General features: G+C 46.3%; 1 protein-coding gene and 1 long non-coding RNA gene across 2 annotated transcripts in view; both read left to right on the forward strand.

Moving 5' to 3' along the window:
* Window positions 1–5892, forward strand: part of LOC102161091 (uncharacterized) — a 31242-nt gene extending 25350 nt beyond the window's left edge. The window contains exons 4-6 of the long non-coding RNA XR_014818344.1: window positions 190–492; window positions 1622–2440; window positions 5485–5892. This is a non-coding gene — a long non-coding RNA (uncharacterized LOC102161091). The remainder of the gene's footprint in view (window positions 1–189; window positions 493–1621; window positions 2441–5484) is intronic.
* A 14810-nt stretch (window positions 5893–20702) lies between these two features.
* GAS1 (growth arrest specific 1) lies at window positions 20703–23918 on the forward strand. Its single transcript, XM_021064627.2, has one exon. It carries the CDS (start codon window positions 21533–21535, stop codon window positions 22580–22582), a length of 1050 nt encoding a protein of 349 aa, XP_020920286.1. The 5' UTR covers window positions 20703–21532; the 3' UTR covers window positions 22583–23918.
* The last annotated feature ends 511 nt before the right edge of the window (window positions 23919–24429 follow it).

Here is a 24429-nt window from a genome sequence, read left to right on the forward strand (position 1 = left end):
TGAAAGCTAACACTTACTGAGGAAGACCAACTTACTCTGTGGCTGGCCCTGACCTACTTTTAAGCATTTCGCATGCAGTCACTTCTTTGGTTGTCAAAATCACCTTCGAGTTCTGGTTCTAATTATCTATTGCTATGGAACTAACTAGTTTACCCTTAGTGGCATAAAAGAATAACTATCTTCTCATAGTCATAGATTCTGCGAATCAGGAAACCAGCCAGGAGGACTAGTTTCGACTCCATATCTGAGACCTGGGCTGGGAAGACTTCGTCAGCTGGAGGTAGCTGACCAAATTCCCAGGGGCTGGAAGCATCCGGATGCCACTTACCACACATCTGACACCTGGCCTGAGATGACTGGAAGGCTGGACTCAGGGGGATCTGCAAAGCAAGACATCAACTCATATGACTTCTCCATGGAGCTTGGGTGTCCTCACAACATCACAGCTTCAAAGTCCTTGAACGTCTTACTTGGCACCTCCAGCTTCCAAGAGTAAGTGTTCCAGTGAGCAAGGCAGAGGCTAGATCATCTTATGACCAAGCTTTGGAAGCATTGCTTCCATCATAACGTACTGGTCAGAGTAGTTATAGGCCTGTTCAAAGTCAGAGGGAGGGGACATAGACCTTCCTCTGGATGGAAGGAGTATCAAAGAATTTATGGCCACATTTTTTAATTGTTTTTGTCTTTTCAGGGCCGCACCAGTGGCATAGGGAGGTTCCCAGGCTAGGGACTGAATTGGAGCTATAGCTGCTGGCCTATGCCAGAGCCACAGCAATGCCAGATCTGAGCCGTGTCTTCAACCTACACCACAACTCACAGCAGCGTCGGATCTTTAACCCACTGAGCGAGGCCAGGGATCGAACCTGTGTCCTCATGGATGCTAATCAGAGTTGTTTCTGCTGAGCCACAACAGAAACTCCCTATGTCCACTTTTTTTGTTGTTTAAATGCTACCAATTGTTCTCATTATGACCTGTGTTCTAGGAAACTCGGATAGGAAAACTGAGGCATGGAGATGCCAAGAAACCTGTCCAGGATTACATATCAAGTAAGAGGCAGAGGCAAAGTAAAATCCGTCCTCCCAGCCCAGGATCCCACATTCTTTACCAGCAGCTATGTTGCCTCTAAATTCGGCTATGCAATTCACACAACAAGTGTTTGGTGAGAGTTTGCTATGTGTCTGTCTCTGTTCAAGGATCCATCCAAACAGAGTACACAAATGCTCTCTGGTAGCATTTTACATTCCGCTTGTAGAAAACTGATAGTGGATAAATGTATAATATGCCAAGTGAGAAAGATTCATTTAAAAATAATGTGGGGAGTTCCCGTCATGGCTCAGGAGTAATGAACCTGACTAGTATCCATGAGGATGCATGTTCGATTGCTGGCCTTAAAGATCCAGCATTGCTGTGAGCTGTGGTGGAGGTCACAGATGTGGCTCAGATCCCACATTGCTGTGGCTGTGGTGTAGGCCAGCAGCTGCAGCTCTGCTTCAACCCCTAGCCTGGGAACTTCCATATGCTGGGGGTATGGCCCTAAAAAGACAAAAAGTAAAAATAAATAATAATAATAATGTGGCTAAAGAGTCACACCTGGTTATTTGATCATGTTATTTCGTGTAGGGTGGTCATGAAAGGCCTTTGTGAAGACGGGGCATGGACCTAATTGGAATATGAATACTCGTCATACATCATGTGGATTCCTGGAGGAAGAGCTCTGCACATGCCAAAGGCTTGACAGAGGAGAGGGAGTGGGAGGACGTATCGCTCCAACATCCTTAGAGGGAATAAATGATAAGAGGAAAGGGCCAGAGTTCAGAGCTTGTGTGCCCAACACCAGCACCCACATGCCAGCTTGAATGTCTAGCACAGCCTGTTCCTGGGTCCATGAGAAGAGATGAGGTCAGAGAGATACTAGAGGGCCAGAGCCTGCAGAACTTTGTGGGTCATCGTTAGGACGTTGGCTTTCACTTTGAATGAGCTGGGGAACCATTGAAGATGCTGAGTAGAGATGTTTCATGATCTGAATAGACTTTAAGGAGAAAGAATGGAGGCAGGGATCAGTTAAGAGGCTACGATAAGAGTTTAGGCCATGGAATTGGATCAGGATGGCCGTGGTGAAGGTGGTGGAAAATACAAAGATGGTTTGCCAACTCTCAAAGTGAGGCTGAAAGATTTGCTCCTGGGACTGTGCATGAAATGGAGAAATCACAGTCACTTCAAAGTCTTGTCTTAAGAAAGCAAGAGAATGGAGTTGTCACTGGCTGAGATGGAAGGAGTTCGGGGTGATCAGCATGTTTGGGGGAGACTGAAATGTGGGCTTCTGTGTTTGACAGGCTACACTGACCATGACTCTCGAACCTCCACGTGGAAATGTTGAGCAAGCAAATACGCAAGTCTAGAGCTGGAGGCATAGCCTGTCTCAAAACCCTGCAGTCCTTGGTGAGGTTTATTCCTAAGTATTTTATTTTATATTTTTGGATGCGATTTTAAAAGGGATGGTTCACATTCCCTTTCAGAAAAACGTATATGCAGAGAACTACAAAACATTAATAAAGGAAATTAAAGATGATTCAAAGAAATGGAAATATATCCCATACTCTTGGATTGGAATAATTTATATGTGTGTGTATACACACACACATATTGGCTGTGTCCATGTCGTGTGGAAGTTGCCCAGCCCAAGGATCATACCCGTGCCACAGCAGCAACCTGAGCCCCTGCAGTGACACCACCAGATCCTTAATCCACTGCACCCCAAGGGAACCCCAAATAAGAATTAATATTGTTAATATGGGAGTTCCCATTGTGGCACAGCCGAAACAAGCCCAACTAGTATCCATGAGAATACAGGCTCTATCCCTGGTCTCACTCAGTGGGTTAAAGGATCTGGCATTGCTGCAAGCTGTGGTGTAGGTCATAGATGCGGCTTGGATCCCACGCTGCTGTGGCTGTGGTGTAGGCCAACAGCTGAAGCTCCTATTAGACCCCTAGCCTGTCTCTTTGTGTGGCTCTGCAACAAACTTTTCCCTGATCCAAACAAACAGATAAAAACAGTCCAGTGAACCCATGGAAAACCTGAGATTCAAATGCTGTCTGTGCCCATAGCCTACTCTGGAGAAGTCCCCATTCAGTGTTTATCCCATTTCTATGAAAACTCTTTGAAAAACCTACTTTCACTTGCTTTTTCCATGATTTCTTCATGTTCTCCCTCGTTCCTTTTTTATTTTTATTTTTGCTTTTTAGGGCCACACCAGTGGCATATGGAAGTTCCCAGGCTAGGGGTCAGATCAGAGCTACAGCTGCTGGCCTACCCCACAGTCACAGCAATGCCAGATCTGAGCCACATCTGCAACCTACACCGAAGCTCATGGCAACACCAGATCCTTAATCCACTGAGGGGGCAGTGATCGAACCTGAGCCCTCATGGATACTAGTTGGTTTCATTACCAATGAGCCACAACAGGAACTCCCCTTGTTCCTTATAGTCAAGTTTCATTCACCCTTAAAAAAAATTTTTTAGGGAGTTCCCATCGTGGCTCAGTGGTTAACGAACCCGACTAGGAGCCATGAGGTTTCGGGTTCGATCCCTGGCCTTGCTCCAGCTACAGCTCCGATTAGACCCCTAGCCTGGGAACCTCCGTATGCCACAGGTGCGGCCCTAGGAAAAAAAAAAAAAAAAAGACAAAGAAAAAAATTTTTTTAAATGTAGTTGATTTACAATGCTCCTTCAATTTCTGCTGTACAGAGAAGTGACCCAACCATGATGTAAATACACACACACAAACACACACATATATACACATTCTTTTTTTTTCATACTGTCTCCCATCATGTTCTAACCCAAGAGACTGTACACAGGTCCCTGTGCTGTACAGTAGGACCCCATTATCCATTCTAAATGTAATAGTTCGCATCCACCAACCCCATCCCCTTCTCTCCCCACCTCCCCATTGGCAAACACAAGTCTGCTCTTCATGTCCATGATCTGTTTCTGTTTGGTAGACGGGTTCATTTGTCATCCACCATCTTTTCACAAGGTCACTCAGTCTCGTTTTTGCAGAACTTCTGCACCACAGGACATGACGGATCAACCCTTCTTTCCTTTTTTTAATTTATTTTAATTTTTAATTTTTTTAAGTTTTTATTTTTTCTATTATAGTTGATTTACATTGTTCTGCCAATTTCTGCTGTACAGAAAAGTGATCCAGTCATACATATATATGTGTGTGTATATATGTATGTGTGTGTGTGTGTGTGTGTGTGTATACTTTTTATCACATTATTCTCCATCATGTTCCATCACAAGTAACTAGATCTAGTTCCCTGTGCTACACAGCAGGATCTCATTGCTTACCCACTCCAAAGGCAATAGTTTGGGGTTAGGAGATACAAACCCTTGTTTTCAAAATGCTTTTCCATTTGGCTTCACGCTCTCCTGTCCCCCAGTTTACTCTCTGGGGACGCTTTCTCTCTGTAAACACACTTCTTAGTGATCGCCTTCAGTGCCTTGATGCTAAATTCTGTCTGATCTGATATTTCCAATCCCAGTTTTTCTGATTTCCCCATGTATTTATTCACTCAACTGTTCAATGAGCATCACAATCTTAACCTGCCCCGGGAGCATTCTGATTTCCCGCCCCCCACCCCCACCCCCAGCCTGGTCAGGTTTGATGAGAAAAGTCAGAATAGAGCAAGGAGCACCCCAAAGGCAATAGGAGAGGGAAGAAGTTTTGGTCCCCCAAAACCGTGTTCGGCCAGTGATGGGGTATGCTTTGAGACATTAGGCATAAACAGAATTGTGAGCATCATTTACATAGAGTAGTTCCATGACCCATGTCCACAAAGCATGAGTTCTTACTGAACTTATGTTATGTCCAGGAGACTTCCCTACACAAAACAGAAGATGGATATTTCATGCCAAAGCATCTTTTTTTTTTTTTCTTTTTAGGGCTGCACCCACGGCATACGGAGTTTCCCAGGCTAGGGGTCGAATTGGAACTGTAGCCGCTGACTTACACCACAGCCACAGCAACGCAAGACCCAAGCTGCATCTGTGACCTCCACCACAGCTCACGGCAATGCCGGATCCTTAACTCGCTGAGCAAGGCCAGGGATCGAACCTGCATCCTCATGGATGCTAGTCAGATTCATTTCCACTGACCCATGACGGGAACACCCCAGACACATTTTTTTGAAATCAATTTTATGTCCAGACCAAAGATGGGCATTGAAGAGAGGGAGGGATAAAAGCTAGTGACCCCAGAGCCTGAGTTTATCCTATAATCCATGGACACGGATATAAAATGTAGGTGCAATGTCAATTTCATGGTCTTAGCAACTCCAGTAGAGACTGGCCTCATGGGAAATGAGGTAGGTGTTCCATCCCTGCTTCAAGGAAGCATATGGTTACCTGTTGCTTTGCTTTTTATCCTGTGACCTACAGGGTCCTTTTCAGCTCTGCGTCCCTCTGCTTCTCTCTCCAGCTAAGCTCCGTTCCATTTGCTCGCCACCCAGCCAGCAAGCCCTCCCCGCACCCCACCACCATGTTGCAGTCCCCCTCTCTGTGTCTCTTGGTTCAAATTTTGAAGAGAGAAATCTGATTGATGGATAGACACCAATGGGTCGGCTGACTTTGAATCTGATGCTTCCATCTGTGGCCAGCGAGAGGAGGACTCTGCTTTTCCAACATAGACGTCTGGACTCAGAAGATCCTTGCGTCAGGCATTTCCCGGGAAAAGGAACTATTTTATAGTAAATGTCACCCTAGTGCAAATTCTGTAGTTGCAAAAGTAGCAAAGGAGAAAGTCCATGGTTTCCTGATAAGCCTTTCCTGAGAATAAACTTTAGGTATGATGATGAGCTAAACATTAAATAAATAGGAATCAAATACACCGGAATGAAAGCAGTGAGGTTAAAAAAGGGGGGGAAGAAAAGAGGATCGAAATGAAAAGGAAAGAAAAGAAAATGTAGAAAACAAGAGGGAAAGAACAGAGTTCACCAAATGAAACGTTTCCTTGAGAATGTGTGTGTGTGTCTGAGGCCAGTAGATCAGTAGGGAAAGAATGAATCGGGGTTTTAGAGAAACAAAAATGCAAAAAGGGGGGAAAGGGGTTATGTGTTGGATTATAGCCAGTTTTCCAGCTCCAGACATCTGGAGCCAAGACAGGGAAAGGTGAGGAGATGTCCTTTGCAGCAGCTCTTGCCTCCATGGGGGCTGGTTACTCGGGATATTTACATTAAATTAACGTGGCTGGCTGCGGCTGTGTCCAGCGCTTGGATACGCGGTTAAATAATCAGTGTGGTTTGGCCGCTGGTTTCTTTACTGTGGTTGAATAATTGGTGTTGTCTCCGTTGCTAGCTACTTTAAAAATGGATATGTGCACTTGTTTCTCTTTTTTTCTTTCTCTTGAGCAATTTTGACAAGCCCTGGGCAGAAAAGTGGCTGACCTGCTTATAAAGGGATGCTTTTTCTCCTTGTCATTTGTGCTTCCCCCAGATATTCTTCAAGGCTTTGAGAATTGTAGACTTTTCCGCCTGGAATCTAGATGAAGCGCTCTACTTAGGAAGGAATTCAGTCCACCCCTCTTGTTTGTAGCAGCAAAGAGATAAGGCTGAGCCTAAGGGCATCTGTAGTTCTCCAAAACTGGCCCCCATTTCTTTTCTTTCCTTTTTTATTTTTTTGCTTTTTAGGCTGCATATTCGTCATATGGAGGTTCCCAGGCTAGGGGTTGAGTCAGCGCTGCAGCCAGCCTACGCCACAGCCACAGCAACACGGGATCCAAGGCACATCTTCAACCTACACCACAGCTCATGGCAATGCCAGATCCTTAAGCCAATGAATGAGGCCAGAGATCGAACCCAGATCCTCATGGATACTAGTTGGGTTCTTAACCTGCTGAGCCACAACGGGAACTCCCATTTTGTTGCTTTTTAAAAACAATTGCCAAATTACCACAAGCCGTCTTGCCCTGAGAAATATTCTTCTCTCCAAACGGCTCTGTCTCTTACGTCTCCAAACCCAACCCCAACTTGAGGTAAATGATCTCAGAGCAATTAATGCTCTTTCAGCAGCAAACTGACTGGGACGGCTGGGCCAGGTGACAGTACAAGTCAGGGACGAGCCTCCACCTGACAACAAATTCCGATGATGTATGTATATTAGTCGTGGATGAAGGCCAAGTCTTCAACTGCCACCCAGAACCACAGGTTCTCCGGGTTCCATAGCACAAGGAACCCAGAGCTCCAAATTTAAAGTCACATAGAGAGGAGTTCCCGTTGTGGCGCAGTGGTTAATGAATCCAACTAGGAACCATGAGGTTGCAGGTTCGGTCCCTGGCCTTGTTCAGTGGGTTAAGGATCCCGCGTTACCGTGAGCTGTGGTGTAGGTCGCAGACACGGCTTGGATCCCGCATTGCTATGGCTGTGGTATAGACCGGTGGCTGCAGCTCCATTGGACCCCTAGCCTGGGAACCTCCATATGCCACAGGAGCAGCCCTAGAAAAGGCAAAAAGACAAAAAAATAAAATAAAATAGAATAAAGTCACATAGAGAGAGGGAGGAAACGAGTGTTTCAGAGGGAGAAGTGGGGAGGAAAGAGCAAAGTGTTTTCAAACATGGGTCATCAATCATAGGATAATTTCACTTCTACTGGAAGGCTAGAACATACATTTTAGGTCAATCACTCAGTGCTTATTCAGATTAAAAATATAGAGACATCTGCAGTTCCCATTGTGGCTCAGTGGTTAACGAACCTGACTAGCAACCTGGCCTCGCTCAGTGGGTTAAGGATCCGACGTCACTGTGAACTGCGGTGTAGGTCGCAGACGTGGCTCAGATCTGGCATTACTGTGGCTGTGGCATAGCCTGATGGCTACAGCTCCAATTCGACCCCTAGCTTGGGAACCTCCATATGCCGTGGGTGTGGCCCTAAAAAAAACCCAAAAAATAAAAACTAGGGACATTTGTTCTGATCAATCTCAAGGCACAGGTTAAGGGGGGAGTTCCTAAGATTTTAATGGGATTTGGAAGAGGATTCTTTAGAATTCATTGATCTTGCCACTTTAGGAAGAAGTCTTATTTCCCTCTATAAAAGGCATTCTTTTCTTCTTTTGTTTCTTTTAAGGCTGCACCTGTAGCATATGGAAGTTCCCAGACTAGGGGTCGAATTGGAGCTGCAGCTGCTTGCCTGCATCACAGCCACCGCCATGCAGGATCTGAGCTGCATCTGTGGCCTACACCAAAGCTTGAGGCAATGCCATGGATAGAGGCCAGGGTTCAAACCTGCATCCTCATGGATACTAGTCAGACTCTTAACCCGCTGAGCCTCAGTGGGAACTCATAAAATTCATCTTTTAACACTTTTTTTGAGAATTACCAACCAAGTGGAGGAAAAACATTCCAGAAAGGCAAAACTCTAAGCCATCAATCCCACACTGTGCAGGGTGATATGGAACAAAGGTGGAGCGGTGGCCAAGGGGACAAGCTTAGCAGATCACTTTTTGAGTGTTCTCACTTATTTGTTGGATAATGTTGGATCCCTAAACCTCCTTCAACTTAAATGTCATCAATCTTTACCCTATTAATTTTCTGAAGACCTAACTCAGAACATTTGTCTTACACATAATAAGAAAAATTAAAATGAAAGCTACAACGAAGCATAATTTTCATCTATCAGATTGGCAGAGATCCAAAAGTTTAAAAACATGTTGTCTTGGCAATGATGCAAGCAGAGTTATTTTACAGAATAACGCTGCGCATGTGCAAGCTGGAAACCCATCTTCAGGATGACCTGGGAACTAAGACCCCTCAGTCTATTAAACTCAGAAATGTTGCCACCAGAGCCCTCAACCAAGCAAGAAGTCCTTCGTTAAGAAAAATCTGGCTTCCAGCAGCAGTAGCTTCTATGGACCAATTCAAGACTAGCCAATCAGCTTCCAAGTTTGAAATTCCCCAAACCCTTTAAATTTCTCCCTGCACCCTGGATCAAGGAGACAGAATGAGCCCTGCCTCCTGTCTCCTTGCCGGTCAAGTTCACAATAAAGCTCCAAGCCGGTGCCATGGTATTGGCTTCTCTGCACATGGAGCAGCAAGCCCTGCTCTGTAATAATATCATAAATAAATTGGGCAGGAGTTCCCTCTGTGGCACAATGGGATCTGCAGTGTCTCTGCAGTATTCCCGGAACTCCCTACGTGAACTATGTCTATGCAGGGTAGGAAGAGTCACTTAGGAAGGACAGCCACCACCCTTGTCAATTCCCCAGCCTCTTTTCCCTGCTTGCAGCCATTTACTTGCTCAAGGTGAGGGGCCATTGGTCTCCATATTTTCTAGCTTGGAAATGTTCTTATCTCTAGACAAGCCACCATATCACCCAAATTAAATGATACCTATAAAGTAGAAGCCCCCAATTGTTATTATTTGATTCAACAGACATAAAATTAGTCTTCCAAATTGTTGTACAGGTATCCAAATGCTTGCTCCCACATGCTCGTGGGCCACTGAGGAATGGTGCCTGGACCAGCACCTACCCATGAAATGCAGTTGGTGGATCCCTGATGCAGTGGACACCATTTCTTCTTCTTCTTTTTTTTTTTTTTTTTTTTTTTTGGCTTTGTAGGGCTGCACCTGCAGCACGTGGAAATTCCTAGTCTAGGGGTTGAATTGGAGCTATAGCTGCCAGCCTACACCACAGCCACAGCAACGCCAGAGCCAAGCTGTGTCTGCAACCTACGCCACAGCTCATGGCCATGCCGGATCCTTAACCTACTGAGTGAGGCCAGGGATCAAACTTGTGTCCTCATGGACACTAGTCTGATTCACTGCAGCTGAGCCACAGCAGGAACTCCCCATTTCTTCTGATGACACCCTTGGTTTTCCTTTAGGGATCTCCTCTCTCACTTCCAAGCTACCTGGGTGAACGACCCAGGCCAAATGAGACTCCTGCACTTGGCCTAGAACTTTGGGAGGCAGATGATTACGTCTATTGAGATTGCTGGAATATACACAGCATCCTTTCTTGACAGTGTTTGTTTTGGGGGTTGGAGGGGGGTTGTGTTATTATTAGAAAGATTCTCAGTGAGCTGGTGGGCCACGTGGTTGTATTTTACATTTATTTTACATTTTAAAGGTGTAGCTGGATCAGCTTCCAAAAAGGATTTGCCTTTCCACCAGCAGTGTTTGGAGGAATCCTTAGGAGAACTGACAGTGCTTCCACATTTCAGCCAGTCTAGGGGGTGTTGAAGTGATATCTCATGGTTTTCTCATTTCTTTTGATCTGACTACAATTAATTTAAATATATTTTCACTTGTCTGTTGACATTTGGATTCACATTTCTGTGAGTTGTCCACTTATATCTTTCCCTCATTATCTCTTAGGCTATTTTTTCTTATAAGTTTGTAAGAGATCTTTGCTTATTAAAAAATGAGTCTTTTGTTATCTGCTTTATAATTACTCTTTCCATGAGCTCTCATCATGGCTCAGCAGTAAGGAACCTGACTAGTATCCATGAGGATGAGGGTTCTGTCCCTGGCCTCGCTCAGTGGGTTAAGGATCCAGAGTTGCCGTGAGCTGTGGTGTAGGTCGCAGATGCAGCTCGGATCTAGCCTTGCTGTGGCTGTGCTGTAGGCCAAGGAGCTGCAGCTCCAATTGGACCCCTAGCCTGGGAACTTTCATATGCCGCAGGTGTGGCCCTAAAAAGCAAAAATAAATAAATAAGTAAATAAATAAATACTCGTTCCAAATTCGTTGTATGTCTACTAACTTTGTCCCTGGTCATCTTTTTTGTACACAACTTCTTGATTCCCCCCCCCTCACAACCTCATGGTTTCTAGCCGGATTCGTTTCCACTGTGCCACAACAGAAACTACACAACTTCTTAATTCTCTATATAGTCAAATATGTCTGCTTTTGTTCTGCATCTTCTGATTTTCCAATCTTAGTTACAGGAGTATTTCTACATTCTAGGTAATATGTCAGAACCTAGGCTTTCTTATTTGATTTGTATTTTACCTTTTATATTTAACTTTATCTGGAAGTTATTTCTACATTTCCTTCTAAATACATGGCGAGTTTTGCCCAGCATCATTTATTTAAGAGACGATACTTTTCCCTCTGATTAAATCATAAACTTTGTGAAGTAAAGATATGGCAAAAGTTATAGTCTAATCAGCACCATGTTGATTTAATTATCAAGGCTGTATCATATGTTCTGATATCCCTCATTTCACGTTTGGAATCTTCTTAGGTATTTTTAGTCATTATTTTTTCTACATAATTTTTTTTTTTTGGTCTTTTGTCTTTTTAGGGCCGCACCCCCAGTGTATGGAGATTCCCAGGCTAGGGGTCCAATCAGAGCTATAGCTGCCAGCTACACCACAGCCACAGCATCACCAGATCCGAACCACGTCTGCAGCCTACACCAGAGCCACAGCAACGCCGGATCCTTAACCCACTGAGCAAGGTCAGGGATTGAACCAGCAACCTCATGGTGCCTAGTCAGAATCATTTCCACTGCACCACAATGAGAACTCTTCTGCATAAATTTTAATACAACTTTATCCAATTCTAAAACAAACCGTGTTGAGACTTGAATTGGAATTGCATTAGATTTATATATTATTTGGGAGAATAAACATTTTATTTTGTGGATACTTTTCTATATATTCAAATCTTACTTTCATTCTCATAATAGTATCTTATAACTACTCATGTGGGTCCAAAATCTCCCTTCTAAAATTTGTTTCTAAATATTTTATGTCTTTTGTCACAAATATACACAAAGCATGTTTCCAGTTTTCCTTTCTAAGGGCTTATGCCCTTAGAGTACAGAAAAGTTTTTTGTATTTATCTAATAGGTAGTGACTTTACCAAATTTTCTCATTAAATCTAGTAATTTTCTATTAAGTATCTCAAGTTTTCTTAGCATGCAATTGTGCCATTAACTCTTTTGGTTGGGGGGGCAGGTTATGCTGGAGTAACAATGATATCAACATCTCAGGGGTTCATCACGCTGTACTGATGACACCCAGAAACTGCTGGGTGTCCAGGGTGGCTGTGCTCCAAGTGTTGAATTTCCTTTTTTTGTTTGGTTTTGCTTTTTAGGGCCACACCCGCAGCATATGGAACTTCCCAGGCTAGGAGACAAATTGGATCTGCAGCTGCCGGCCTACACCGCAGCCACAGCAATGCCGGATCTGAGCCATGTCTTTGAACTACACCACAACTCATGGCAACAATGGATCCTTGACCCACTGAGAGAGGCCAGAGATCAAACTTGCGTCCTCATGGATACAAGTTGGGTTTGTTCTCGTTCTCACTGAGCCACGTCTGGAATTCCACCAAGTGTTGATTTTGCACCAGAGCTGTTTTGATCTTGTGGCCCATCTCCCAGCTCCAGCCCCATAAGAACGGAAGTCTTCTAGGTTCAACAGGGCAGAGCAAGAAAGGACAAGAGGATATAAATGCCTCATCTTAGAAATGCTGGCTGTCACTTTTCATCACAGCCCGTCACAGCCCATTGACTAGAACTAGTCACATTCCCCACCCACCTGCAAAAGGAATTGAGAAATAGAATCTGTGTGGCCAAGATGATGAGAACTAAAATATTGACCAGCACTAGTAATATTGGCCACGTTTGCTGAAAGATTTTTTTTTTTTTTTTTTTTTTTAGGGCTGCACCTGTAGCATATGGAAGTTCCCAGGCTAGGGGTTGAATCGGAGCTGCAGCTGCTGGCCTACACCACCACCACAGTAACACCAGATCCGAGCCACATCTGTATGGCACCACAGCTCATGGCAATTCTGTATCCTTAAACCACTGCGTGGGTCCAGGCATGGAACCCAAGTCCTCATGAATATTAATCAGTTTCATTACTGCTGAGCCACCATGAGAACTCCAAGAGATATATTTATATGTTCTTTTTCCATTTTTTATGCCTATCATTGCATCTTATGTGCTTATTACTTTGGTTAAATCTTCTAAGGAAATGCTAAATAATATTGACATTGACTATTCCTGTCATTTCTAATTTTAATTCAAATAGTTCTAGTGTTTTATGACTGAGGATAGTATTTGCTGTTTCTGGTTGGTATGATTTATATTATATAATTAGTTTCTACCTATTGCTCCTTTGCGGTAGGTTTTTATTAGCATTGGCTACTGATTCTACTGTATGTCTTTCCAGCATCATTTGATGTGATCATATCTTTTTCTCTTTTACTTTATTGGTGTAGATTAGATGGCTACATTTCCTGCATTCGGATCTCTAGGATAAATCCCTCTTGGTCTTAGAGTGCTATTATTTTGAAACATTGTGTGTCTCAAGATTATAGTGTCTGGAGTTCCCGTCATGGCTCAAAGGAAATGAATCTGACTAGCATCCATGAGGACGCAGGTTCGATCCCTGGCCTCGCTCAGTGGGTTAAGGATCTGTCGTTGCTGTGAGCTGTGGTGTAGGTCACAGATGTGGCTTGGATCTGGCATTGCCGTGGCTATGGGGTAGGCCAGTGGCTACAGCTCTGATTTGACCCCTAGCCTGGGAAACTCCATATGCCACAGGTGCAGCCCTAAAAAGACAAAACAAACAAACAAACAAACAAAACAGATCATACTGTCTGTACTTGGGCAGGTGGTACCCAAACAGCTCAGCCACTCAGCCACTGACTCATCTGACCCTGAGAGCTAAGGGCACACGAGAGGAAGCCTGGGAAGTCTGCCACTGACTGGTGTAACAAAGAGTATGTGCATACAGAGAGGCTGATGATGTTGACATCACGTGCAATGTCCAGGGAGTAAGGGTTCTACAGGGAGCCCCTCTTCCATATTCCCTTCAAGCTGGGAACCATTTCTCTGATAAAGAGACAAACATACAAAAGGTCCCAGATTAAAGGTAGCAGGGCGATGCCATGATGGACGCTCAGAAGAGAAATGCCAATTGGTGCTTATATGTGTGCGCATGTGTGTGTGCCTGCATGTGTGCATGCGTGCATGCATGTGTGTGGGTGCGTGTGTATGTATGGGTGCATATGTGTGTCCGTGTGTGTAAGTGTCTGCATGCCTGTCTGTATTTGAGGGCACAGGCAGGAATAGAAGGGGGTAAATATTTGGAATGGGTTTTCCTAATTATTCCATCTTGCAGTGATAGTAATGACTTTGGGCTTTTTCCTAAAGAGTTACAGTAAGTTTTTAAAAGGAACAGTGATTCAGTGAGACGCAGCAGCAGCAGCAAGGAGGAATATTTTAAAGTAGTGATTCCAAAATGCTGTCTGCAGTTTCCCCTGGATAGTAACTTTCTGCAGAAGTGAGAAAAAATGCAGGACAAGGTATTAAGTTCTTTAAAAATCTAAATGCATTCAATTTAAAGGCCTCTAATCTCCAGTTATTCCTCTCTGTCTTTCCCTCCAAAATCTCCTTTATTTAATAAAACACTAGTGTTAATAGATGGTAGTAAGGATTGTGGAAATTTGTTAACATGTGACACAATTAAGAAGTTGGTATCTTTTTTCAAAGATAATCCAAAAAAAAATTTTAATGAACTGATCTATGAAATCTTGACATCTGCAAACCAGTGGCAGCATTATTTAACCAGAAATATGCCTTTGTATTTTTTTTTTCCAAAATACACACTCCTAGGCCCTCGGGGAAAAATTCAAGTATAATTATTTAAAAATGCATCATTTATTTTTAAAAAACCTCCCAAGTGATTCTAACACACTTCCACTGTCAAGAATCTTTGATTTAGAGGAAAAGTTGGGAAGAGTTGGGAAACTAAGGGTTAGCAATGGTGCAAACTTAAAATAAAATAAAATAAAATAAAATAGAAACAAAACACAGGGCAGTGAGAATACAGAAAGGTTGGATGTGAGACATTTTCTTAGATGGAGCTAATCAGACTTGGGATGGTCCTTAAGAGAGTTATAAAGAGAGATGAGTTCAACTATGGGAATGACCCACATTTGTTGAGCATGAATGGGGTTCCCATCCATTTGGGGCGCCCATCCTTCTATTTTGTTCCCAAGAATAGCACAGGGGACTGTATGCAACCTCTTGGGATAGAACATGATGGAAGATATATGAGAAAAAAGAACATGTATCCATGTATGACTGGGTCACTTCGCTGTATGGCAGAAATTGGCACAACACTGTAAATCAACTATACTTTAATTTTAAAAAAAATCATTAGAAAACACTTAAAAAAGCAATGGAGAGACCAAGGGAAAACTTTTAGAAAGAACGGGGTAGACATTTAGGATACGAGGTAGAACATAGACTTCTAGAGTAGATGTCATTTGGTTTCCACTTGTGGTCTGCTACCAAGTATTTATAGTCTCTAGTTATAAAAACAAAAATAAATAAAACAAGTGAGCAGGTGTCTACAACAAGCCTTCAGCTGGTATCCTAGACATCCTTTCATGACCAGCTGACATAATGGTAAGTCCCCAAAAGGGCAGAGGGCCTGCCTCCTATGGCTTTCTATCTGCCACACGGCTTAGGCACCAAGAGGTAGGTGGTACTTATCCTTGACTCTTTCATTCTTTCACTGAACCACTGAACTCTCCGAGAACATCATTTTCTATTTTTAAAATGTCAGAACTACTCTGTATTCTTTAACCTCTCAAGATCTCTGTTCCCTTTTCTGCAGTATAAGTGGTGTAGCCTCGTTCTGAATTGGCTAATCTAGAAGACAAGCCATAAATTCTGATTTTCCATGCATTCAGCCAAACGAATGTTTCATTGACTGCCTGTGATGGGCCATCAATTGGATATGGGATGTGAAGAATACGGAAGAGTCCAGATAGACCTTTGAGCCAAGCCATTGAATATGATGGAAAGTGTATATATGATTGTCTATTGGTGCATAACAAACCACCTCAAAACTTAGTGGCTTAAAACAATATTTTTTGTTACTTCTAATGATTCTTTGGGTTGACCGGGCTAAGCGGTGCTGTTCTTTCATGAGGGAAAGACCAGAACGAGGGGGAGGTGAATGAAGTGTTTAGGCTACAGGATGTACTCAAGGTCCCTGCAGTAACAAGATGAGCGAGCTCCTCCTTCAGTCTTGTACCTGGGAATCTCACTCCTCTCACCCTAGTCCTGGCCCTGGGTTGGGGTGTCTTCCACATACTTTCCATCAGATGGCAGCTGAGCTGAAGTCACCGAAAGTTTCCATTGGGCTGGTCATCCAAGATGGCTTTTTCTCTTGCATGTCTTGTGCCTTCCTCATTCACATGGCTGAAAAAGCTGGGAACCGCCCAGGCATCTCTTTCTCTCTCCATGTAGCCTCTCCACATGGCAAGCCTGGCCTTCCTCACAGCCTGGCAGTCTCAAAGTAATCAGATTTCTTACATGGTTACCGGCTTCTCCCGAGCAAGCATTCCAAGAAGCCCAGGTAGAAGTTGCAAGACCTCTTGTGCCCTCACTAAGAAGCCCCAGAATGTCAGTCACTGTCACTGCAACTCATTGGTCAGTCACTAAGGTCTGCCCAAGACTGAATGGAAAAGAAATTAGACTCTGCCTCTCGATCTGAGTAGCACGGATATAAAGGGATGGAGGAAAGCGATGGAGATGAATTTTGGAGAATGTATAGCACTGAAAGACTAGGAAACAATGAAGATTTGGGAGCCCAGAATCAGCAGTGCTCTTGGGACAAGCTATGTTTGTGAGGTTCATTGAGCAACCAAGTGAATAACATACACATGGAAATCAAAGAAAGACTAGGATTGAAATGGTGAAATCAAGAGATATAATTTAGAATCTAGGCACTGAATGACATCACCTAAGGAGCGAGTTTGGACAGAGAAGGAGACCCCAGCCAGTATGATGGGTAACAGAAACGTAGTGAATCCAAGAAGCCAAATGAAACAGCACTTTCAAAAGAAGAGTTATCAGTCATGGCCCATGGTGAAGTCGAAAGGTCAAGATTTTGGTCATCCTTGATGAGAAAAATGGTGAGATGAATCCTGAGTATTGTGAACTGAAGAGAGAGCAGAGAAAGAGAGTAAAAGCAAATTTTTCAAGGTGTTTTCATTGAAATGGAAGAGTTACTGAGTAGGAACTTGAGGTCTAGGAAGGGGTTTTTTGTTTTGTTTTAAGGTAGAACAAAGTGGATGGGCATGATACAGTAAAACGGGAGCAAGGGCACAGCAGTGGAAGAAGTAACTGCAAAGCAACGTCCTGAACAGGTGAGAGGTGACAGCACTGAGACAAGGTGACAGGGCATGTTAGCATGTTCTGACGCTGGAGTTTTTGGCCCTCTGATATCAAGAGGTCATCTTAGGAGTTCCCTGATGGCTCAGTGGGTTAAGGATCTAGCACTGTCACTGACGTCTGTGGCTCAGGTTGCTGCTGTGGTTCGGGTTTGCTCCCCGGCCCAGGAAATTCCACGTCATGAATGCATCCAAAAAGGAAAAAATAAATAAATAAATAAAGAGAGAGAGAGAGAGCGGTCTCCTTAGCAGGCACACAAGCATGCTCAGTTGGTGGGTCACTGGTCTATGGTCATATTGATCAAAGATAAAGCCAGTCTTAACCAGTTAGAGCTCAAACTGGACACGGCTGTTTTCCTTAAAAATGACTTGGGCAAACATCTTATTGTTTAGGCTACATGACACTTGGAAGACATGCAAGTTTTCTGTAGCAACAATTAAAGTGAGCTTGGTCAGTGAAGGCAGGTTAGAGGTTTAATGGCTCTACCTGAAGATGACTTGGGGTTCCAGTACTGATTATGCACCTTGCTGGAGAGCAGGGAGGAAAGAGACACTCAGCTTATTTTCTGTCTGCTTGTTTTCCAGGAGCAATCCTGGTTGAGAAGGGCTGTAGCTGGAGGAAAAGCTAGTAGGTGACTCTTGGAATAGCTGACAGCACGCTGTTCAAGGAATCTGGAGATTTCCAAGGAGGAAGGCAGAGAACGCTTTGGAAGTGGGGACAAGGGAGAAATAACAGCCTGTGTTCCTCACTTCGGGGTCTAGTGGGATGTGGATTATGGAAGAAAAATCAGACGGAACTGAAAAGGGCTAAGGTGGAGGCTGTGCCTAAAAGGGCCAGCTGGGATTTGTTTTCCCAGCTTTATTGAGATATAACGGACATAGAACATCGTATAAGTTTAAAGTGTATGAGGTGACAACTTGCTAAGCATATATACTGTGCCATGTGTACCACAATTAGATTACGGAATACATCCTTCACCTCCCACAATTACCATCCTTTTGTTGTTATAGTGAGAATATTTTTTTTTTCTTTATGGCCACACATGTGGCATAGGGAAGTTCCTTGGCCAGGGATTGAATCAGAGCTGCAGCTGCAGTCTATACCACAGCTATGGCAACGCTGGATCCTCCACCCACTGAGCCAGGCCAGGGATTGAACCTACATCCCCAAAGAAACAAGGTCCTTAATCCACTGAGCCACAAGAACATGTTAGAAATGCAGATTCTTGCCCTGCCCCCATCCCACTGCTTCAGCAACTCCAGGAGAGGGCCCAGCAGTGTGGATTTGAACAAGGCCACCAGGTGAGTCCCATGCTTACTAAGGTTTGAGACCCACTGTTCTAAAGAAACTCAACAAACATTAGCTTCAAGATGCAGCTGACTGTTGACTTTGTTCTTATGAGCCAAAAATCCCAGTGCATTAAAAATGAAAGGTTTTTTCAAGCATCCAAGCTGGCTTTGAAGCTTCCATGTGAAGGATCCAAGGCACTGAGAAGGAGTGTGACTTGTCCAAGCCCTCTTGGCAGGACCAAGACTACAATTCTAAATAGCCAACCAACCAACCAACAAAATAAAACAAACCCGGAACCCGGGAAATGGCTGTTCTCATGGGTCCATTCCAAATAACCAAAAAATAACTAAATAAAACCCAGAACCAAGAGAGTGGGATAAACTGGGAGTTTGGGGTTAGTAGATGCAAACTATTGCATTTGGAGTGGATAAGCAATGAGATCCTTCTAAATAGGACAGGAACTGTACCTAGTCACTTATGATGATACTTGATGGAGAATAACATGAGGAGAAGAAGAATTACATATATAGATAATATGACTGGGTCACTTTGCTGTACAGCAGAAATTGACAGAACATTGTAAATCAATGATAATTTTTTTAAAAGATAGAAAAAATAAAGAAATTGGATACTGCAATTTTAAATAAATAAATAAATAAATACATAAATAAATAATAAAACAAACCCAGAACCTGGGAAAGGGTTGTTCTACACGGGCCATACAATTGCATCCTCTCTATTTTGTTTTTTGAACAGAGATTGCTATTGTTGTTTGCATGTTTTCTACGACTCAAGTCAGAGCCATGCGGTCTGTCTTATTTCAACCTGGCTCTTTTAAGGTTTATTTTGTTTAAGTGTTGTTTGGGGGGATTGCAGAGGTGCAGCTTCCTAAGGCAGACCCTGAGCCTCTGAGGAATGCAGCAGGCTCCGCAGGAATAGGAGGCTTTGCTGCTGTAGCCTGATGTGTCACCAGATCCCGTGGCTCTGTTCTGACTTTTGCCATTTCAAATTCACGGAGCCCCCAGGGAGAGGCGGGTAGCCGAACTCAGTGCTCACTGGGGCCCCCATTCCTTTTTGCTTCTAGAAAGGAGATTTAGCCTTAATTTTTGTGACAGATGGAGTTGATAGTCTCTCCACGGAAAGGGGAGGAAAAAAGCGCCAGTTTTTGACAGGCCGCAGGCGCCCGGTGCCTCTGGTGGTCGAAGGCTGCGTTGCGCCGCAGTTAAGGTAGTTCGCAAACTCTCGCGCCTGGGTTGCAGAGGCTGCAGTACTCGGGCGGTTACCCTTCTTCAACCGAGCCAGGGATTGAAACTTACACTTTAATAGAAGCCTTGGAGGGTGCCGGTTTGTCCCCTTCTTCTAGGTTGTGACCGCGGCTCAACGTTCCTAAAGATGTTTAATACTATGATTGTTTTTTTCATCGCCGTCTGTGTTAGAAATTTATATTCTTAAAAAAAAATAAATTGCCTTACTGGATTTCTGTCTTGCAGTTGACAAGGATGCCTCGCCCCCGGACCGTACCTGCCAGATCGGTAAACTGGGATCGGGTTGCGGGGGAGTGGAGGGGTGGAGGGAGGGTTGCAAATATCTCATCAGTACTCCTAATTAAGCGTGTGCCTCTTGTGTGCATTTGGATTTTATTTTTTCAAGTTTCAAAGTCCCACATTAAATTCTGAGTTCCCTCCCACCCCCCACCCCCGGTCCCGGCACACCCACCCCCGTTGATGATCGGCAAAGATGGGAAACTCGAAAAACAAACTGAACTCTGAAGCCAGTAGAAAGCACAGATTGGGACCAGGGAGAATTAATAAAAGTGCCCCCCCCCCAAGAAAAAAAACTCACACAGTATAATGAACCAAACAAAAAGGACCATGGCCGAGCCGGATGCAAGCAGCTGCCCCCAAGCCCTGCCCGCTGGTTCTGTGCTGCGAGCAGAGGGCTCCATATCTGAGCCTCCTTAAGAGTAGGAGGAGCTCCCGGGCCTCTGTCAGGCTCCTTAAGCCGTTCCTTTCAGGCCCTGAATGCCTGAATGTGAGCTGCCCACCACCCTCCCCGCCCTCCCCCACTCCGCAACCCCACTCCAGCGGCTCGTAAAAAAAAAAAAAAAAAAAAGTTTCAACAACAACAGGCGGGACCAATAGCATCTCGAAAAGCCGGGAAAGGGGGCCGAGCAAAGGGCGAAAGAGAGTGGAGAAAGGAGAAAGCGGGCAGGCTCGGAGCGCGCGGGGCCGGAGCTCGGAGAGCCGGAGGAGCGTTGCTAATGTTTTTGTTTGTTTGCTTTTCCATGCATGCATAATGAGGGGGCACCGCGGCACCACGCGGGGGCTCCCGGCCCACTTTTGTATTTAAAGCCTCGCTGCGAGCGAGTCCGCAGCCCGGCTCAGCGGATCCGCTCCCCGGGCTCCTTGTCACCCGAGAAGCCGCCGCCGAGGCAAGCCCGGGAGCCGCTCTCTGGCCGCGCCAAGTTTCTCGTTCTCCTCGCGCCTCCCGGAAAGAGCTCCCCGGAGCTCGGCCGAGGCCGGGGTCGCCGCGGGCGGAGGGGGAGGGGACGCGGGCGGCCCGGCCGCGGGAAGGCGGGCAGCGCCCGGCCGCGAGCCAGGAAGCGGCGCGATGCGAGAGACCGCGGCGGCGGCGGCGGCGGCGCGGCGCTGAGCCCGGGAGGAAGGAGCCGCCGCGGCCGCACAACGGATCTGCAGGCGCGGAGCAAAATGCACCCGCGGCGCCGCGCGGTCCCGCAGCCCCGCCGCGGCCCCGCGGCCCGCAGCCCCCCGGGACGGCAGTGAGCGCCTCCCGCCACCGCCGGGGGCCGACCGGAGGAGCCCTCAGTGGCCGTGCACTTCTAGGAAGCCCCCGCAGCCCGAGTGCGAGCCGACCTTCTGCAAGCAGCGGGGCACCAGCCGGCGGCGCGCATGGATTTATGAAAACACTCATGCAAGAAGTTGGCAGGACAGGGGCAAACTTTTCCGCCGGCTCCGCGTCCGACGCTCCCCGCGCCTCGTCTCCTTTCCGCTCCTCGCCCGGCGGCCGCCGCTGCCCGCGATGGTGGCAGGGCTGCTGGGCGGCGGCGGCGGGGCCCGCGGGGGAACCGTGCCGGGCGCCTGGCTGTGCCTGATGGCGCTGCTGCAGCTGCTGGGCTCGGCGCCGCGGAGCTCGGGGCTGGCGCACGGCCGCCGCCTCATCTGCTGGCAGGCGCTGCTGCAGTGCCAGGGGGAGCCGGAGTGCAGCTACGCCTACAACCAGTACGCCGAGGCGTGCGCGCCGGTGCTGGCGCAGCGCGGCGGGGGCGACGCACCGGGAACCGCCGCAGCCGCCGCCTTCCCTGCCTCCGCCGCCTCCTTCTCGTCGCGCTGGCGCTGTCCGAGCCATTGCATCTCGGCCCTCATTCAGCTCAACCACACGCGCCGCGGGCCCGCCTTGGAAGACTGTGATTGCGCGCAGGATGAGAACTGCAAGTCCACCAAGCGCGCCATTGAGCCGTGCCTGCCCCGGACGAGCGGCGGCGGCGCGGGCGGCCCGGGCGCGGGCGGGGTCATGGGCTGCACCGAGGCCCGGCGGCGCTGCGACCGCGACAGCCGCTGCAACCTGGCGCTCAGTCGCTACCTGACTTACTGTGGCAAGCTCTTCAACGGGCTGCGCTGCACCGACGAGTGCCGCACGGTCATCGAGGATATGCTGGCCGTGCCCAAGGCGGCGCTGCTCAATGACTGTGTGTGCGACGGCCTGGAGCGGCCCATCTGCGAGTCGGTCAAGGAGAACATGGCCCGCCTGTGCTTCGGCGCCGAGCTGGGCAACGGCCCGGGCAGTAGCGGCTCGGACGGGGGCCTGGACGACTACTACGATGAGGAGTATGACGACGAACAGCGCGCTGGGGGCGCGGGCGGGGAGCAGCCGCTGGACGACGACGACGGCGTCCCGCACCCGCCGCGCCCGGGCGGCGGCGCTGCTGCGGCAGGCGGCCGCGGCGACCTGCCCTACGGGTCCGGGCGCAGGAGCAGCAGCGGCGGCTGCCGCTCGGCGCCCCGAGGCGTCTGGACCCAGCTTGCCTCCATCTTGCTGCTGCTGCTGCTGCTGCTCCCGCTGCTCTTTTAGCCTTCACGCCCCGCGCCGCCGGCCGCGGGAGGGCGGGCGCCGGGACACCTGTGGCTCGGGGACAGGGTGGGTGGTTGGGGACGCTCTCTAGGTAGATTCTGCCTAGTCGGGCTCCCCCCACCCACCCGACTCTTGCACGACCCCCGCCTCCTCTCCCGCGCAGGACTTTTTGGACATCCTCCCTGTCCCGCATTCCAGGCTCCAGAAACTCCTTGCAGAAACCCTCCTAGTTTGAGCTCAGGACGCCCGGGATGAAACGGGCTTGGGGGGGCGGCGGCGCGGGGGGGAACAGAACCGTAGTCCTGGACTCCGAAGAGAAGATGCTGACCAGTGGGGCCTTAAGAGTTTCAAGGGACTGGGTTTAGAGCAGGGGTTTTGAAGGAGGATTTCTATGTGCAAAGGGGCTGGTTATTAACATGTCTCCTGCGAGGGGGGAAAAAAGTGCCGGTATCGACTTTTATTGTGGCCAGTGAAGACATTGCAATCTAACCGATTCTTTCGTTTACTCTTGGTATCCGCGCCCAGAAATCTCAGTTTGGCGGGGGGCGGGAGGGGGGGCATGAGAGGGGTTAATGTTGCTGAATTAGTTTTGGATAACTTTGAGCCCTTGACTTTAATTTCATTGGCACCACTCTGATCTCTAAGCACATTTCTAAGGATTAAGGGTCAAAAAATGCTGATCTAAAGAGTTGCTAGTGGTGTTGAACAATGCAACTTTATATCTGAAAGAGCTCTGCACTGCCATCTATGAAGGCCTCTTTATGATGTTTGTTTTATTATCGTTTTTGGTTCTTTACATCAAATGGTATGTACAAATAATGCGGAGAACATATATTGCCTCTGCTTTTATCAGGGTGCTCACCCCTGGTACTTCGTATATAAAGTGTATTAAAACTGGGTTTGTTACCAGTTGCTGTATTTTGTATATAGAATTTTTATAAATTGTATGCTTCAGAAATAATTTATTTTTAAAAGAAATTTAAAAATTTAAATCCACATTCATGGTACACCTTTCTTCTCTGAAATGTACAAAATCTGTCACCAGGAATCCAAAATCACAGTCCATTGTGAAGTGTACTCTATCTAGAACCATTTTAAAATGTACAGTGTATTTTATAGATTTGAAGTTAACATTCTTATTTTTAAGAGAATTTATGGACATTGTAGAAATGTATAAATGCATTTCCAAACTGCCTTAAACATTGTATTTTTATAGACATTGTTTTTTTAAAAAAAAAATCCTATGTTTTAAGTAACTATGGCTTTGTGTACTTTTTTTTGTTGTTTTTTGATTTTATTAAAATGTGTACATCAGTAAAGAGTTTTAAATAATGAATATGGTGTAGTTACTTTCCAGAGCTACATTGCGGTTAATCCAATAATGGGTGAGAAGGTGGGGGAGCGGAGGGGCCACAGGGAATCTATCAACCATCAACTGAAATTAAAATCCAGTACAAGAGAAGAAAGGAGGGCTATTATTTCTGCCTTCAATTTAATGAACAATTAGACATCTGTAAATGAGGCAGCTAAGATAGAATTTGACTGGTCTCCACTGGTTTTTATGTTTGTGGAGAGAATTCAGATAATTTGGGGAGAATTTAGACACTGCCTTCTCCCCCCCTTCCCCACTGGGACCCCCTCCCCCACCCTCAGAAGTGTCTCTTCTGGCTAAGGGACATTCTCACACAATCGAACATGCCAATAACATCTGTTACCAATAGGTCTTCAAAAACCTGGGAGACTCAACTTCAAAGTCATTTTCACACTTTGGGTGAATAAGTATAAAATTTTGTTACAAAACATTCAGGCGGGCAAAAGTAAACACACTGGGGAGAGGAACAATTACC

Source organism: Sus scrofa, chromosome 10, assembly GCF_054392235.1.
Source record: "Sus scrofa isolate SSC_HxYL_T2T_F1_AM1 chromosome 10, Sscrofa_HxYL_maternal_Yorkshire_Landrace_v2.0, whole genome shotgun sequence".
Lineage (NCBI taxonomy): Eukaryota > Metazoa > Chordata > Mammalia > Artiodactyla > Suidae > Sus > Sus scrofa.